Source organism: Engystomops pustulosus, chromosome 9 (assembly GCF_040894005.1).
Source record: "Engystomops pustulosus chromosome 9, aEngPut4.maternal, whole genome shotgun sequence".
NCBI classification, from domain to species: domain Eukaryota; kingdom Metazoa; phylum Chordata; class Amphibia; order Anura; family Leptodactylidae; genus Engystomops; species Engystomops pustulosus.
The window spans coordinates 18,750,195-18,767,621 of NC_092419.1; the positions used below are offsets into that span (position 1 = coordinate 18,750,195).

The following is a 17,427-nucleotide window of genomic DNA, read 5'->3' on the forward strand; positions in this document are numbered from 1 at the left end:
TACAGGATGCAGCGAGATGGCCAACACCCCCACACAACGCACACTTCTGCACGGTGCAGTTTGCGCTGAAATGTGTGAGGTCACCGCACCTGTGACACAGCTTAGGCTGCCCCCGGTAGAAGATCAGGATCCGATCCCTCCCCAGGAAGGCTGATGAAGGGATGTGGGCGACTGAGTTACCTGAACGCCTCAACTTCACCATGAAGGTCCAGGCCCCTGACCAGATACCATACTCGTCTCGATTTTTCTCGGGTACTCCCAGTACCTTTCCATAACGATTCATCCAGGTCATGATGTCAAAGCAAGATAGTGATTCGTTACGGGTAAGAACGGTCACTTTCTTGAGTTCGCTCTGGCGGGACACTGCTTGCACAGCAAAGTCCCGCCACCCGGGCTCGTTGTATCTCAGCTCATAGTTGGACCAGAAGAGCTCAAGCCCCTCCGGCCGAACAAAGCTGATATCAAACTCAGATGTACCATAGGGATGGATCAAGGCAAAGATGTCAGCCGCCTTGAAGTCCATCTTCAGCAGCAGCTCAACTACCTGTGCCCGCGGGGGACACACATCACTGCCACGCCACCGAAGACGGACCACATTCCTACGGTTAGCACCCGGCCCGGTTGTCGGGAGCGACCATGATCTCTCCCTGCCTCTTTGCTCTCGGAAGGCAGACAGGCCGTGCCTCTCTATCCAAAACAACAAATCAACCTCCTGCCCCGCTACATTGATCGTCCTTTCTCCCTTCTGTAAGGCTTGCAGGAGGCGCTGTTGCAAAAAGCCGTCCCCAGAGCCCAGAGACGAGGATGATGGAACCCCACTTCCCCCAGCAGCGACACTGGCATAGCTCTTAACGGGGGCCGCCACTGGGGGAGCAAACGGACCAACCCCTGCACCCACCACATTAACACTACCCACCTGCATGTTACACTCAGCCGCGCCACTCACACCCCCAGTCACTCCATCACTCACCCCCAAAGCTGGAAAAGATTCTCCACTATTCACACCATTCACATTATCCACCACAACATTACTGACTCCACTCACACTGGCTGGACCAGCAACAACATTAGGGGACATGACCACCTCCGCATCTTCAGGCACAAGAGAGGGGCTTGGTAACATTCGCCGCTGCTCTTTAGCCGGTGTGAGGCGCCGCTGATCTTCAATTTCCACAGAATTTAAATTATCCCCAACACCAACACAGAATAACACTTTTTGTCTGGGAGGTCCGGAGCCCTCAGCCTCAGCGACCCCTCCACACTGCCGCCGCCCCCCAACTAAGTGATCAGCAGCGACAGCATGAAGAGGCGCCGAGGCACCGGAAGCTGCCACCAGTGCCGGGCTATCCCCCCTCCCACTGGGGGACGCACCACAGCACTGGATTTTGATGTTATCGCCACATCCGAGCCGCCCTGACTGTCCGGCCTTGCGGCCGATGCCTCCCCTGAACCCCCACTGTTACCACAAACAGAGACGGAGCCCATCGCCACATCAGATGTCACACCTGTAATCTCCCTGCACCTTTGCACCGGGTCCACAGCAGAACTCGGGGGGGTTTGGGTAGCAGGGCTTGCACAGTGAGCTGACCCTGCGCTTTGCCCGGGGGGGGGTTTACAGGGAGGGGGGTAAAGATGAAACGTACCTCTTCTTGCTGCTTGGGCCTGGTCTTCTTCGCCTTCCTCCGGCTGCTCCCCCCAGCGGCTTCCTCTGGGAGTTCATCACCAAACGAAAAGTTCTCCATGCACACTGGGGACTCGAGCAGCCGGATCTCCGCCATGAGCGCCCCTCCCCGGCTGCCGGTGTCACTGATCTCCCCCGAGCGAGGTGTTACTGCTGGCTGTCCTGCAGGGGGCCCACTGCACGAGGCCTGCTGATCTTCCTGCAGACCGCCAGGTGGGAAATGCTGCTCGTTATCATCATCATCCTCCTCCTCCACCTGGCTCGCAGGCTGCAACCCCTTCAGCCTTTGCTCTCTGTTATCAGCCATCTGAGCAAATCGGCCATCATTAATCAGTTTTTCCTGAAACGGCCCACTGTTCTCGCAAATAAAGGTCTTTCTTTTTATCAGCTTATCAATCTCTTCTTTTAGGTGATTAATTTCTCCTTTAACCTCCATTTTTCGCTTCTTTGGCGCTGTGTTCGCCCTGGCGCGGGCACAACGCAGCTCCTCCCGGAGCCTCCTGATGGTCTTAGTCGCCTCTTCATACTCACAGAGGTGGCTCTGGACCCGGGAGGCATAGGTGGACAAAGACTCCCGGGGTCCCTGCACCGCCCAGCCTCCCCCCACATGGTCAGCCTTACCTCTGTGAGCACTCCGCTTCATGGCTCCAGCCCCGGAAGGACCGCTCTCACCCGCACCATCATGGACGTCCGGCTTCTGGGTTTGCCTCTTTACACTGGACCCAGGGGGAGCAGGAGCAGTATTACTACGACTCCTGGTGGAACGTCTCACCCCTGAGTCCTCCATAGCGCTGGCCGGTAGCTACCCCTGCCCCCCGCCGGCCTGGCCCGGGAAGCAGGAGCCTGGGGCTTGCTGCTCTGGCTCATGCCTGGAAACCCACCCCCTCCCTGGGAAGGGAGAGAGCAGGCCCCAGGTGGAGATGGAACCTGCCTGGAGCTCAGAGCAGCAGCAGCACACAGCCTCTCACAGCAACAGACAGCTAACGAGCTAACGAGCTCCAGAGATGCACTCACTATCTGCTGCTGGTGCAGTCACTGTGTACATACATGACATTACTTATCCTGTACTGATCCTGAGTTACATCCTGTATTATACTCCAGAGCTGCACTCACTATTCTGCTGCTGCTGCTGCAGTCACTGTGTACATACATGACATTACTTATCCTGTACTGATCCTGAGTTACATCCTGTATTATACCCCAGAGCTGCACTCATTATTCTGCTGCTGGTGCAGTCACTGTGTACATACATGACATTACTTATCCTGTACTGTTCCTGACTTACATCCTGTATTATACTCCAGAGCTGCCCTCACTATTCTGCTGCTGGTACAGTCACTGTGTACATACATGACATTACTTATCCTGTACTGATCCTGAGTTACATCCTGTATTATACCCCAGAGCTGCACTCACTATTCTGCTGCTGGTGCAGTCACTGTGTATATACATGACATTACTTGTCCTGTACTGATCCTGAGTTACATCCTGTATTATACTCCAGAGCTGCACTCACTATTCTGCTGCTGGTGCAGTCACTGTGTACATACATGACATTACTTGTCCTGTACTGATCCTGAGTTACATCCTGTAAATCTTTTATTTTATATATAAAAATGAAAAACATTACAACAATAAACATAAATCAAGCCATAACTTCTGGCAAAACAAAACAATAATAATAATAACAAAACAATAATACAAACTAAAAGAGACTTACGAAAATCTCCTGGCCCAGCCACACACACACCACACACACACCACACAATCAGCATTATAAAACAAAACCTTCACCCAATCCCACCACCTAAATTTTTTTTTTTTTATATATAATTTTTACAATAATTTTTTTTTTTTTTTTTTTTTTTTTTTTTTCCATAAATAACTAAAGAATACGCAGCAAATAAAAGACAAACAGGAAATAAAAACATTAAATATAACTAACTAAATCCCACGCCCATCACCCTCCCACCCAGACACTGGTCTAACGTCCAAAGTTCGCGCTATATAGTCCAGACCAGTGCCCAGGATCATATTGTCCAAATCCCATCCACCCCCCTCCCAACCTAACACCCTAACACCAACACCCCAAAACCAACCAACCTATATACACATTAACTATAACTACATAAATACACACTGTACACAAAATACAAACACATTAAACATATCAACATAACAAACCAACCACATAAAGCCCAGGTTCGGCGCCTGCAAGCCGCTACATCACTATAACCTCAGATACAAAACAAAAATCTACAGTGTCAGCTTCAGCCCAACACCAGGAGCGGAGATGACAGACTAAGGGACACTAAAGGAGAACCCCCTCCAAAGGAGAGAGGCCCTCCCCGTGCCCAGCCTCTCATACTCCAGAGAGCGCACCTTCACCAGGTCACCCACAATGTTCCTAACCACCTCAACCACCGGGAGGATTTTACGCTGCGTCGATACTAAACACCGTGCGTTCCACGTGTGGTACCTGACCACTAGACTGACTAAGAATAACGTGCAGCGGTCCCAGCCACCCAGGCCTCTGAATGCTCCATAGGCCCACTCCGCATAGGAGAGACCGGCCAACCCGGGCCAATGGATGGAAGCGCCCACCCGGTTGTACACCTCTGTGTTAAAGGGGCACTGAAGCAGGAAGTGGTCCATGCTCTCCAGCAGGCCACCGCACTCCTCCCGGGGACAACCCCTTTCCTCAGAGCTCCTACACTTCAGATTGTCCCTCACACACAGCTTTCCATGGAAGCAGCGCCAAGTCAAGTCCCAAAACTTCAAGGGGATCCTGATGGAATTCAAAAGACCTAAACCCACCCCAAGATCCCGACTTGGGCAATCCCTGAGGGCCAGAGGCTTCTGGAAATGGGTCAACAGAACCCTTTTGTCAAGGACTTTCCTCGACATGGTCCTGATCTCCCACATTCCCAGACCCCACCGGCGAATCACCTTCAGAACCGGGGTAGCGTAAGCCGGAAGATGCCCATGTGGTGTACGAAGATCCTTCACTCGCCCTCCTGTCTCCCATTCCTGGAAGAAAGGCCGAAACCATCCCCTGCAGGAGTATACCCACGGAGGAGCCCTCTCTTTCCAGAGGTTTGCGATATTGATCTTAAGAAAGGTATTCACTAGGAACACCACAGGGTTGACCATACACAACCCTCCTTGTCTCCTCGTGCGGTAAGTAACCTCCCTCTTGATTAGGTTCAGCCTATTCCCCCATAACAGCTGGAAGAACAGACTGTAGACCCGAGTCCAGAGGGGTTCTGGCAACAAGCACACACTGCCCAGATATATCAGCAATGGGAGCAGGTAAGTTTTAATCAAGTTCACCCTTTCCCTGAGGGTCAAAGACCAACCCTTCCACTGGTCCACCTTCTGGGCGGCGATCTTAAGCCTGCCGTCCCAGTTTTGCATGGGGTAATCCCCCTGGCCAAATTCGATGCCGAGAACTTTGGCAGAGTCTTGGGGCCCTGGAAGAGTGTCCGGGAGATCAAACCCTGGATCCCCCTCTCCCAGCCAGAGACTCTCACACTTATCCCGGTTGATCTTGGACCCAGAAGCCTCTGAGTAGCGGTCAACCTCTGACATCACCCATTGCGCCTCCCCTCTCGAGGACACAAAAACGGTGACATCATCAGCATACGCTACCACCCTTAGAGTGGCTTCCGGTGCCGCCCGGTCCATCCCGACTCCCACCAACGGCCCACGATCAACCCTCCTAAGGAATGGGTCAATCGCAAACACGTATAGAAGTGGGCTCAGAGGACAACCCTGGCGAACACCAGACCCAACCTCAAAAGAGCGGCCAATCCAACCGTTCACAAGCGGGAAACTCTCTGCCCCTGCGTACAAAACCTTTAGCCAATTGACAAACTCCCCCGGCAGGCCATACCTCAGAAGGACAGACCAGAGGTACTCGTGGTTAACCCGATCAAACGCTTTTGCCTGATCCAAGGACAGCAAGTACCCCTTCCAGTTACCAGCCCTGCCCTGCTCCACTGCCTCCCGGACACAAAGCACAGCACTAAATGTACTGCGGCCTGGAACAGAGCAGTGCTGGGTCCCCGAAAGGAGCCGGGGCGCAAACTGCACCAGCCGATTAAACAGCACCTTTGCCAAAACCTTTCTGTCCGTATTGAGAAGCGCTATGGGACGCCAGTTCTCAATACGAGATCGGTCCTTACCCTTTGACAGGATGATCAGGGCTGACCTCCTCATTGACTTCGGCAGAGCGCCCGAGGAAAGACACTCATTGAATACCTCAGTCAAGAGGGGAACCAAGGCGTCCTTAAAGGTCTTATAAAACTCGGATGTTAAGCCATCCGGACCTGGCGATTTCTTGAGGGCGAGCCCTTCAATCGCCCGGCTGACTTCCTCTTCCCTGATCATCTCTGTCAAGACATCAAGAGAAGGGTCTACTCCTGGCTCAGGGACAGTTTCAGCCAGGAAAGCCGACATCACATCCCGATCTAGATCCTTCCTGCCCAAGAGGTGCGAGTAGAAGGATCTGACGACCTCCAGAATCCCTGATCTGGACCTTTTCAGGGATCCCGTACTGTCAACCAGTCCCGTGACAACTTTACCATTCACTGACATCTTGCAGTTTCTGTAAGGGTCGGGCGAGCGGTATTTCCCGTAATCCCTCTCAAAAACCAAAGATGCGTGTCTATCGTACTGACACCTCTTCAGCAAGGATTTCACTCTGGAGATGTCCTCACGACTACCTCCAGTCGAGACGAGATGCTCGAGTTTCCTCCTCAGGCCCTGATACAGGCGGTACCTGTCCAGGCTCCTGAGGCTCGAGAGCTGGCGGAAGAATCTCGCCACCCTTTTCTTGAGCATCTCCCACCACTCTGACTTACTGCTACAAAGGCCCAGCAATGGTACCTGGCTCTGAAGAAAGTCCTCAAAGGATTGTCTTATCTCTGCTTCTTCCAGGAGAGACGAATTGAGCTTCCAGTAGCCTCTTCCCATCCGGGGGGTCTCTGTAACATTCAGAGAAAACAAAATTAAACAGTGGTCGGAGAACTCCACCTCAACAACGGACACTGCTGAAGAGATGGCTTCCTCCTTTAAATAAAACCTGTCTATTCTAGACCTGCAGCTACCCCTATAATAGGTGAACCCCGTGTGACCTGGGGTGTGCCGGATGTGGACATCCACCAGGCGAGCCTCACTGGCTATGCTATTAAGAGCGACGCTATCATAAGTCAGCTTGTCTCTGGAACCTCCCCTATCCTGGGACCTCGTGACAGCATTGAAGTCCCCTCCAAAGACCACCTGCCGACTTGTAAAAAGGTAGGGCTTGATCCTCATAAAGAGACACTTCCTGTCCCACTTGGACTGGGGACCATAGATGTTAATAAGACGAAGTTCTTGTCCCTTCATGAGGACATCCAGGATCAGGCACCTCCCCATTTCTAACTCAATAACTCGTCGGCATTCTACCGGTGCGGTAAAAAGGACCGCCACTCCGCTATACGGCTCGGCCGCAAGAGACCAATAGGAAGGCCCGTGTCTCCATTCCCTCTTAGCTTTAAACACGGCCGCCAAATCTGGCAGCCTGGTCTCCTGCAAAAATAAAATGTCGGCTTCAACACGGCCGAGAAAATCAAAGGCCGCAAATCTAGCCGCATCAGACTTAATGCTGGCGACATTAATGGACGCCAGCGTCAACGGAGTGGGTGCCGCCATCATGAGTGATTGAGTTAGACGGCTTTTTTCTTACTACCTCCCTTCCCTCTACTGTCCTCTGAGGATGATCCCTTTTCCCTTTTCCCTTCAGAATTGGGGCAACTTCTTTTTAACGAAATTGAGGTGTCCATGTTATTACTGGCCCCCAAGGACCCACCCGGACCACCCTCTCCTTCGTCCTTGTCTCCTGGCTCTGAGTCAGTCTCCCACTCTGAGGACCCAGCATCCCCAGAGGATAGAGACTCGGCGCCCCCTGCAGGCTGCTCCGCCGCCACCTCCAGAACCCCACCCTCAGCCTCTCCTTCCGAGGAGGCGATCTCATCGAGGGTGAGGAACTGGTTGGAAAGCTCAACCAGAGGGGAGGAAGTTTTCCCTTCCTTAGGTACCTTAGATACGCCGCGTTTTTTCTTTTTCTGCTTGCGCTTATTTTCTAGCCAAATCCTGTTATCCTCATCCATACTCTCATAATGGGAGGACGTGGAGGACATGGCACCTTTCTCGCGCTCCATCCTCCTGACCTCCTCATCCAACTCATCATCCCTCAGGGCCTCAGTAGCATGACCAGCCTCTGAGGAAGGACCAAGGGTCACCCCAGCAACCTGAGGCTTCCCCAGTTCTCTCCCTTTTTGTCTGGCTTCAAGCCGCCTCAACTGAGAAGGCGACTTCTTCTTGCTTTTCTTCACAGGCCCCTCAGCTCCTCCACCTCTGCTGGTACCTTCCCCAGCAGAAGCAACCTCATGGCTCTCCTCCACTGGGGTCACAACCGCATTGGCAAAGGAGCGAGGACAACGGCTGAAAGGGTGACCGAGCTCACCACACAGGTTACACCTAATGTCCTTACAGGATGCAGCGAGATGACCTAGCCCACCACACAAAGCGCACTTCTGCACTTGGCAGCTGGCGCTGAAGTGTGTGGGGTCACCACACCTGTGACAGACCTTCGGCTGCCCCTGGTAGAAAATCAGGATTCTGTCCCGTCCAAGAAAGGCTGAAGAAGGAATGTGGGCGACTGTGCCGCCTGAACACTTCAACTTCATCATGAAGGTCCAGGCCCCAGACCAAATGCCAAATTCATCGCGGTTTTTCTGAGGTACCTGTACAACCTCACCATAACGACTGAGCCAAGTCATGATGTCCATGCAAGAAAGTGACTCGTTACGGGTCAAAACGGTCACTTTCTTGACTGTGTTTTGGCGAGACACTGCTTGCACAGCAAAGTCTCGCCATGCGGGCTCGTTCTTTGCCAGCTCATAATTCGACCAGAAGAGCTCTAAGCCCTCCGGCCGAACAAAGCTGACATCGAACTCCGGAGTACCATAAGGATGTATCAGGGCAAAGATGTCACTAGCCCTGAAGTTCATCTTCAGGAGGAGCTCCACCACCCTTGACCTGGGTGGGCATGCGTCACTGCCCCTCCAGCGAAGACGAACCACATTCCTACGGGCAGCTCCGGGCCCAGTTGTGGGTAAAGACCATACAGTCTCTCCCCCCCTTTTCTCTTGGAAGGCTGCCAGGCCATGCCTGTCTGTCCAGAAGGACAGATCAACCTCTCTCCCCTCTACAGTGATTGACTTTTCCCCTCTCCTGAGAGCCTCCAGAAGACGCCTTTGCAAAACGCTGTTCCCAGAGCCAGGAGACAAGGAGTTAACCCCACTTGCCCCAGCGGTGACACTCGCATAGCTCCTTATGGGAGCGGCCACCACTGGGGGTGCAGATGGACCAGCACTCACACCAGGATCCCCCTCAGCGCCATTCACCACCCCCACATTCACCACACTATGTACATTACCGCCTCGCTTCCTTGCATCACTCACACCAGCTGGGCCAGGAGGACCTGGGGTTGCCTCAGCGTCACTGGGCACTGGGGGTAGAGCCACCTCCATAGCTGATACAGCCTGAGAAGAGGCAGCTCCAACCCCGATCTTACTTGTGCCCTCTGCCTCATTGGCATTAACCCCTTGTTGTCCCGCAGTTTTTCTAAGGTTGGAGCATCGCTGCTCGCTGGATGAAAGAGGCCGCTTGTCCTTATTGACTCCGGACAGTCTCTTTGTGTCCTCTCCAGGGTCAGATGAGCCAATACAGAATAATATTTTTCCTGTGCCCTTTTGCACAGGCTGCACAGGATGATTGGGAGGCGCTGCACCACAAGCCCCAGCAGCCCCATCACACTGCCGCTGCTCACCGGAGCAAGCAACAGCCACAGCGCTAGGGGCCACAGGAGCCACCGCCACTGCTCCTGGCACTGGGCCACCCCCCCCTCCCACTAGGGGGCAGCGCACAGTACCAGGACCTGCCGGATCGCCCTCACTGTCCGGCCTTTCGGCCGATGCCTTCCCTGCACCATCCTTGCTACTACAAACAAGGCTGGTGCTCTGCGCCATGATGGAACGTGGCTTTGCACTCTCCCCGCACCCTGGCACCGAGTCCACTGCAGGATTCGTGCTGGGCTGGGTAACGGGGCCTACACGACAGGCTGGCACTGCTGCCCGCCCGGAGGGAACAGGGAGGGGACGAAACACCAGATTCACCTCCTGAGACGCCTTGATCTTCTTGGCTCTCTTCTTTCTCTTTTGGTCGTCATCTGGCAAATCATCGCCGAAGGAGAAGTTTTGGAGGTGAACTGGGGACTCAAGCTGACGGATCTGAGCCATTAGCGCCCCCCCCTGGCCGCTGTCATCACTTTCCTCCTCCAGGTTGGCAGAGCCGCAGCCTGATGGTAATGGCGCTTGCTCTGCAGGCAGCCTGTCGTGCGAGGCCTGCTGGTGTTGGTGCAGGCCACCAGACGGACACGGCAGGTCTTCCTCATCCTCCTCATCATCGCCATCATCCGCCTGGATCTCAAGCCCCTTCAGCTTTCTTAACTGCTCCTGGCGCATATCATCAAACCGGGCGTCATTCTCCAGCTTTTCACGGAACGGACCACTGTGCTCGCGGATAAGATGACGCTTCTCCTGCAGAGCGGTGACCTCGGCTTTAAGTCTGTCTATGGTGGTAAGAAAGTCAGACTTTTTCTTCTGTGTAGCCACCCCCGCTAGGGCCAAGGTCTCCCTTATCTCCTCCTGGAGCCTCCTCAGCGCTTTTCCAGCTTCCTCGTACTCACGGAGGTGCTCAGCAATCCGGGAGCCATAGATGGAAGCAGACTCCCGGGCCTTAAGATCACCCCATGCTTTTTCAACACCTCCGTGAGCACCCAGCTTTTCAGCTGAACCACCCAGCTTTCCCGCACAGTCACTCAGCTTTCCAGGAGGAGCACTTAGGCTGATGTTACTTGCCTTGATCTTCTGTGAACCGGAGACCTTGCGGCTTCCCTGGGTCTTGGGGGTGGCAGCCGAGGTCACATCGCTGCGTCCTTGGCTCCGGGCAGATCTTCTCACCCCCTCCGCTTTGGCCGGTAACTGGCTTCTCCTGCCCCCCGCCGGCCTGGTCCGGGAGACAGGAGCCTGGGACTTTCCTGCAGGATTCATCCCAGAGAACCCACTCCCTCCCTGGGGAGGAGAGAGCAGGCCTGGGTGGATGGAGATTGCTCCAGGTGGTGCAGGAGCTCAGCAGCAACAACCACACCCTCCAGCAGTTCACAGCAGAATGAGTCAGCACGAACTATTCTGCTGCTGGTGCAGTCACTGTGTACATACATGACATTACTTGTCCTGTACTGATCCTGAGTTACATCCCGTATTATACTCCAGAGCTGCACTCCCTATTCTGCTGCTGGTGCAGTCACTGTGTACATGCATGACATTACTTATCCTGTACTGATCCTGAGTTACATCCTGTATTATACTCCAGAGCTGCACTCCCTATTCTGCTGCTGGTGCAGTCACTGTGTACATGCATGACATTGCTTATCCCACATCCTACTCCAGAGCTGCGTCTATATTTATACTGCACTATAATTATTATTGTTTTTTATTCATTTTTTAGGTATTTTAGAACTCAAGGAAGACACTATAGAAAGTTTGTTGGCTGCTGCTTGTCTTCTTCAGCTTTCCCCGGTTATAGAAGTTTGCTGCAACTTTCTCATGAAGCAGCTTCATCCGTCCAACTGCCTGGGGATCCGGTCGTTTGGAGACGCGCAGGGATGTGTGGAGCTCCTGCGGGTGGCTCACAGTTACACTATGGTAAGATTCCTAGGCAGGGCAAGCAGTCTGGAATAGGATAGTGCCACATGGTGACTTCAGTGGTGGCAGGTGTTGTGTAGTGAGAGGTCACAGTGCAGGGAGTTAAAAATATAAAAGTAGTGACCTATGACCTCCAATTTATTGTTTAGCTGGAGCATTAGGCTTTTTTTGCCCTTTTTTGGACAGTGGTTGGACCAGCCAGGGGATCCAAATTGACCCATTGACAGTGTGACAAATAGGAAAAACTGTAGCTTGCTGTCAATGAATGGAGACTTTCTTTCTCCACTTTCGATGCTGGACCACTGGACCTCCTGACTGAATTCTCCTCATATGGCTTATGACTTTATATTGGTTATGTTGTGACTCACAAGATGCTTTGTGGCTTGTTTCACTGAATTATGGGGCAGATTTACTTACCCGGTCCGTTCATGATCCAGCGGCGCGTTCTCTGCGGTGGATTCGGGTCCGGCCAGGATTTATGAAGGTAGTTCCTCCGCCGTCCACCAGGTGGCGCTGCTGCGCTGAAAAGCATCCGGATGCCCTGAAATTCACCGACCCGGACCAAGTGAAGGTAAGCGCGTACCAAGCGTCACATTTTCCGTTTTTAAATGCGGCGGTTTTTCCGAATACGTCAGGTTTTCGTTCGTCCATGTCACCCGATTTCAGTCACGCGCATGCCGGCGCCGATGCGCCACAATCCGATCGCGTGCGCCAAAATCCCGGGGAGATACAGGGGAAATCGGCGCAAATCAGAAATATTCGGGTAACACGTCGGGAAAACGCGAATCGGGCCCTTAGTAAATGACCCCCTATGTCTTTATTTTAGGCATTTTGGGCCACCATGGAATCAAGCGTGAGCCCCCTAAGTCATAGGTCTTTATAAGTGGCAGATGTTTGGGGCGACGCTCATGCAGAGTTTGTCAATATCATCAGAACATGTGTACAACTTTTATATATACAGGCAGTCCCCTACTTAAGGACACCCGACTTACAGACGACCCCTAGTTAAAGACGGCCCCTCTGCCCGCTGTGACCTCTGGTGACCTCTCTGGATGTTACTATAGTCCCCGGCTGCAATGATCAGCTGTAAGGTGTCTGTAATGAAGTTTTATTGATAATCCTTGGTCCCATTACAGCCAAAAATTTCAAAAATCTAATTGTCACTGGGGCAAAAAAATAAAAAATTTGTCTGGAGCTACAATTATAAAATATACAACTTTCAACTTACATACAAGTCAACTTAAGAACAAACCGATGGAACCCATCTTGTACGTAACCCGGGGACCACTTGTACTCTAACAGATCCTAATTTGCTTTTAATAAATATTAATTAACTTTTTATTATTTAGATACTAAAACTACTGAACGTCCTAACCTACAATTACTCATATTGTTTAGCATTTAGGTCACTATATAAACCATAAATTGCTATGTGGCTATAGGTTTTTTTTCTACTGCTTGTTTTTTAAGGCAAATGTGGGACCGCAATGGGGTCAAGTCTGACCCCATAAAGTCAGTGTTCTCTATAAGGGGCCTCTGTTTGGTACCAATCCTTACAGAGTTGGTCAGTTCCATAAATGAAGGAATTCTGTAATGTTACATTATCATGTACAATATTCCTGCTCTGTTCTGCTTTCTTCTTACACTTTTAATGATAAAACTACTGAACTTTCTGACCCGTTCCTATAGGGTTTGATACTTTGACCACATTCAGACAATGAGGAGCGGACACAATGTTGCTCTTCAGTGAGCATCTCTCCGCATCCTGTTTTCATTGATAAGCGTGCAGGGAATGTGCACATTATATATACAAACACCATAACTGTGTACGAGTCAGGCAGATAAACATGGCCGCCATATCCTGCCTCCTTCCTGACCCATAATAAAAGCAGGAAGTCAAATCCTATAGGAAAGAAAAATGAAGATAATCACTAGTATCAACCAGAGAGATAGCAGGCAGGTAGTGCAGTACATCACCACCACAGTCTCTCTCCAAGACATCTGCTTGTGTGTCCTGTATCCAGCTGCAGTCCTATGTAACAAAACAGATAACACAAAATGCTAACTCACTACTGACCATATAGTAGATGTGACTTGCAATCCTATGTAACACCACAGGAAATACAGTGATAACTCTATGGGGCAGATTTACTTACCCGGTCCATTCGTGATCCAGCGGCACGTTCTTAGTGGAGGATTCGGGTCTTCCGGCGATTCAATAAGGTAGTGCGCCCGATGTCCACCAGGTGTCGCTGCTGCGCTGAATTCCGTCGGAGTTCACTGAAGTCCTACCCTGGGTGCAGGTAAGCGCGTGTCAAGCAACACTTCTTGTTTTTTAAAAACTGCGTTTTTTCCGAATCCGTCGGGTTTTCTTACGGCCACGCCCCCCCATTTCTGTTGTGTGCATGCCGGCGCCGATGCGGCACAATCCAAAAGCGTGCGCCAAAATCCCGCAGGCAATTCAGGGAAAATCGTCGCAAATCGGAAATATTAACGTGATGGAAAAACGCAATTTGGTCCCTTAATAGATGTGTCCAGCAGTCCTATGTAACACCACAGATAACACAGTGATATCTCTGAGTACAGATCATGTAGTAGATGTGTCCTGCAGTCCTATGTAACACCACAGATAACACAGTGATATCTCTGAGTACAGATCATGTAGTAGATGTGTCCTGCAGTCCTATGTAACACTACAGATAACACAGTGATATCTCTGAGTACAGATCATGTAGTAGATGTGTCCTGCAGTCCTATGTAACATCACAGATAACACAGTGATATCTCTCTGAGTACAGATCATGTAGTAGATGTGTCCTGCAGTCCTATGTAACACCACAGATAACACAGTGATATCTCTGAGTACAGATCATGCAGTAGATGTGTCCTGCAGTCCTATGTAACACCATAGATAACACAGTGATATCTCTCTGAGTACAGATCATGTAGTATATGTGACCTGCAGTCCTATGTAACACCACAGATAACACAGTGATATATGAGTAAATATCCTGTAGTAGATGTGTCCTGCAGTCCTATGTAACACCACAGATAACACAGTGATATCTCTCTGAGTACAGATCATGTAGTAGATGTGTCCTGCAGTCCCATGTAACACCACAGATAACACAGTGATATCTCTGAGTACAGATCATGTAGTAGATGTGTCCTGCAGTCCTATGTAACACCACAGATAACACAGTGATATCTCTGGGTACAGATCATGTAGTAGATGTGTCCTGCAGTCCTATGTAACACCACAGATAACACAGTGATATCTCTGAGTACAGATCATGTAGTAGATATGTCCTGCAGTCCTATGTAACACCACAGATAACACAGTGATATCTCTCTGAGTACAGATCATGTAGTAGATGTGTCCTGCAGTCCTATGTAACACCACAGATAACACAGTGATATCTCTGAGTACAGATCATGTAGTAGATGTGTCCTGCAGTCCCATGTAACACTATATTGTACAGTATAGACTCCTGATGTTCTCTTGATACATTCAGATATTAACGTGATGGAAAAACGCAATTTGGTCCCTTAATAGATGTGTCCAGCAGTCCTATGTAACACCACAGATAACACAGTGATATCTCTGAGTACAGATCATGTAGTAGATGTGTCCTGCAGTCCTATGTAACACCACAGATAACACAGTGATATCTCTGAGTACAGATCATGTAGTAGATGTGTCCTGCAGTCCTATGTAACACTACAGATAACACAGTGATATCTCTGAGTACAGATCATGTAGTAGATGTGTCCTGCAGTCCTATGTAACATCACAGATAACACAGTGATATCTCTCTGAGTACAGATCATGTAGTAGATGTGTCCTGCAGTCCTATGTAACACCACAGATAACACAGTGATATCTCTGAGTACAGATCATGCAGTAGATGTGTCCTGCAGTCCTATGTAACACCATAGATAACACAGTGATATCTCTCTGAGTACAGATCATGTAGTATATGTGACCTGCAGTCCTATGTAACACCACAGATAACACAGTGATATATGAGTAAATATCCTGTAGTAGATGTGTCCTGCAGTCCTATGTAACACCACAGATAACACAGTGATATCTCTCTGAGTACAGATCATGTAGTAGATGTGTCCTGCAGTCCCATGTAACACCACAGATAACACAGTGATATCTCTGAGTACAGATCATGTAGTAGATGTGTCCTGCAGTCCTATGTAACACCACAGATAACACAGTGATATCTCTGGGTACAGATCATGTAGTAGATGTGTCCTGCAGTCCTATGTAACACCACAGATAACACAGTGATATCTCTGAGTACAGATCATGTAGTAGATATGTCCTGCAGTCCTATGTAACACCACAGATAACACAGTGATATCTCTCTGAGTACAGATCATGTAGTAGATGTGTCCTGCAGTCCTATGTAACACCACAGATAACACAGTGATATCTATCTGAGTACAGATCATGTAGTAGATGTGTCCTGCAGTCCTATGTAACACCACAGATAACACAGTGATATCTCTGAGTACAGATCATGTAGTAGATGTGTCCTGCAGTCCCATGTAACACTATATTGTACAGTATAGACTCCTGATGTTCTCTTGATACATTCAGATTTTCCACTGATCTTCTTGGTAAGAAATTCTGTAACTTTGTTTCCTTTTCATGAAATGTCAGACGGATGAACAGTAAAAACTTAAATATCACGATGACATTTGGGAGATTACAGGAGGCGCTGAGCGGCGGTTCTTTGATTTCATGGATTCTGTGCGCAATAATCTCTGCCTGACATCCCCAGATCCATCTGGACTTTCCTTCCTGTATGTGAGGCGCATATTCCCAATATTCATGTTTGCCACTTTTTGGTCTATTTTCAGTATAATTAGACTTCTCTTACTCCTCTGGTGAGTTGAATCCTTCTGAGTATTCATAGGATTATTCCATTATTTATATATTTTTATCTCATTGTAGTACAAAGTATCTTTGCTTTTGTAAATATTTTAAAAAATTTCCCTTTGCTTAAAGTCACTGGAGGCCTCGTTGTTTGTGTCCATAAGCTAAAAGATCTACAGCGTCCTGGTCCCTGTTCACACACAGATACAGATTGTTACAATGTAGAATGCAGCATAATGGGGCTCATTTACTAAGGGTCCGAATTGCACATTTTCGTTGGGTTTCCCGAATTTTTCCGAATTGCCCCGGGACTTTGGCGCACGCAATTGGATTGTGGCGCATCGGCGCCGGCTTTCATGCAACAGAAATCGGGGGGCGTGGCCGTCAGAAAACCTGACGGATTCGGAAAAAACGCACAATTCTTAAAAAAAATCGTGTCGCAAGAATAGCACTCACATACACCGAGACGGAGAAGGTGAACTCCGGCGGGCTTCAGCGCAGCAGCGACACCTAGTGGACATCAGGCACACGACCTTAGGGAATCCCGGCAGAACCCGAATCAGCGTCGGAGAACGGGCTGCTGGATCGTGACTGGACCGGGTAAGTAAATGCGCCCCAATGAGTCCAACAGGAGCTACACAACCAGGACTAGATTACAGTCTGATACATTGTAACAAGCTGTGAGTAGTGAACATGTTCTTGTTACATGGCCGTGGAACCCTTAGTAAATAAGCCCCTTGTGTCCTTCTGATATTCACATGCTCCATCTTTGATTTAATTGATCTTGAGTCCTTAGAACAACAATACAAATCCAGCATATTCTGTATACAATGACTACAGCACAGCAGCAAGGGACAGCAGTGACAGGATAGTAGAGAGACTGCAGGCAGCTGCCGGGAGGGAAGACATTCAGACGTCATCTATAATATGGGACAGAATTTATCTGCTGTGTCATCTGATCTACATAGCGACAACCTGCAAACACATGAAGATGATGTAAAGGTTTAATGCTGACAGTAATAATAGACACAGACTGA

At 50.1% G+C, this 17,427-nt stretch overlaps 1 protein-coding gene across 1 annotated transcript in view; it reads left to right on the top strand.

Moving 5' to 3' along the window:
• The window catches only part of KLHL4 (kelch like family member 4), a 142,986-nt gene that overhangs the window by 105,016 nt on the left and 20,543 nt on the right, over positions 1-17,427 (top strand). Inside the window, exon 4 of the mRNA XM_072123019.1 lies at positions 11,300-11,496. Coding sequence (XP_071979120.1) covers positions 11,300-11,496 — 197 coding nt within the window. The remainder of the gene's footprint in view (positions 1-11,299; positions 11,497-17,427) is intronic.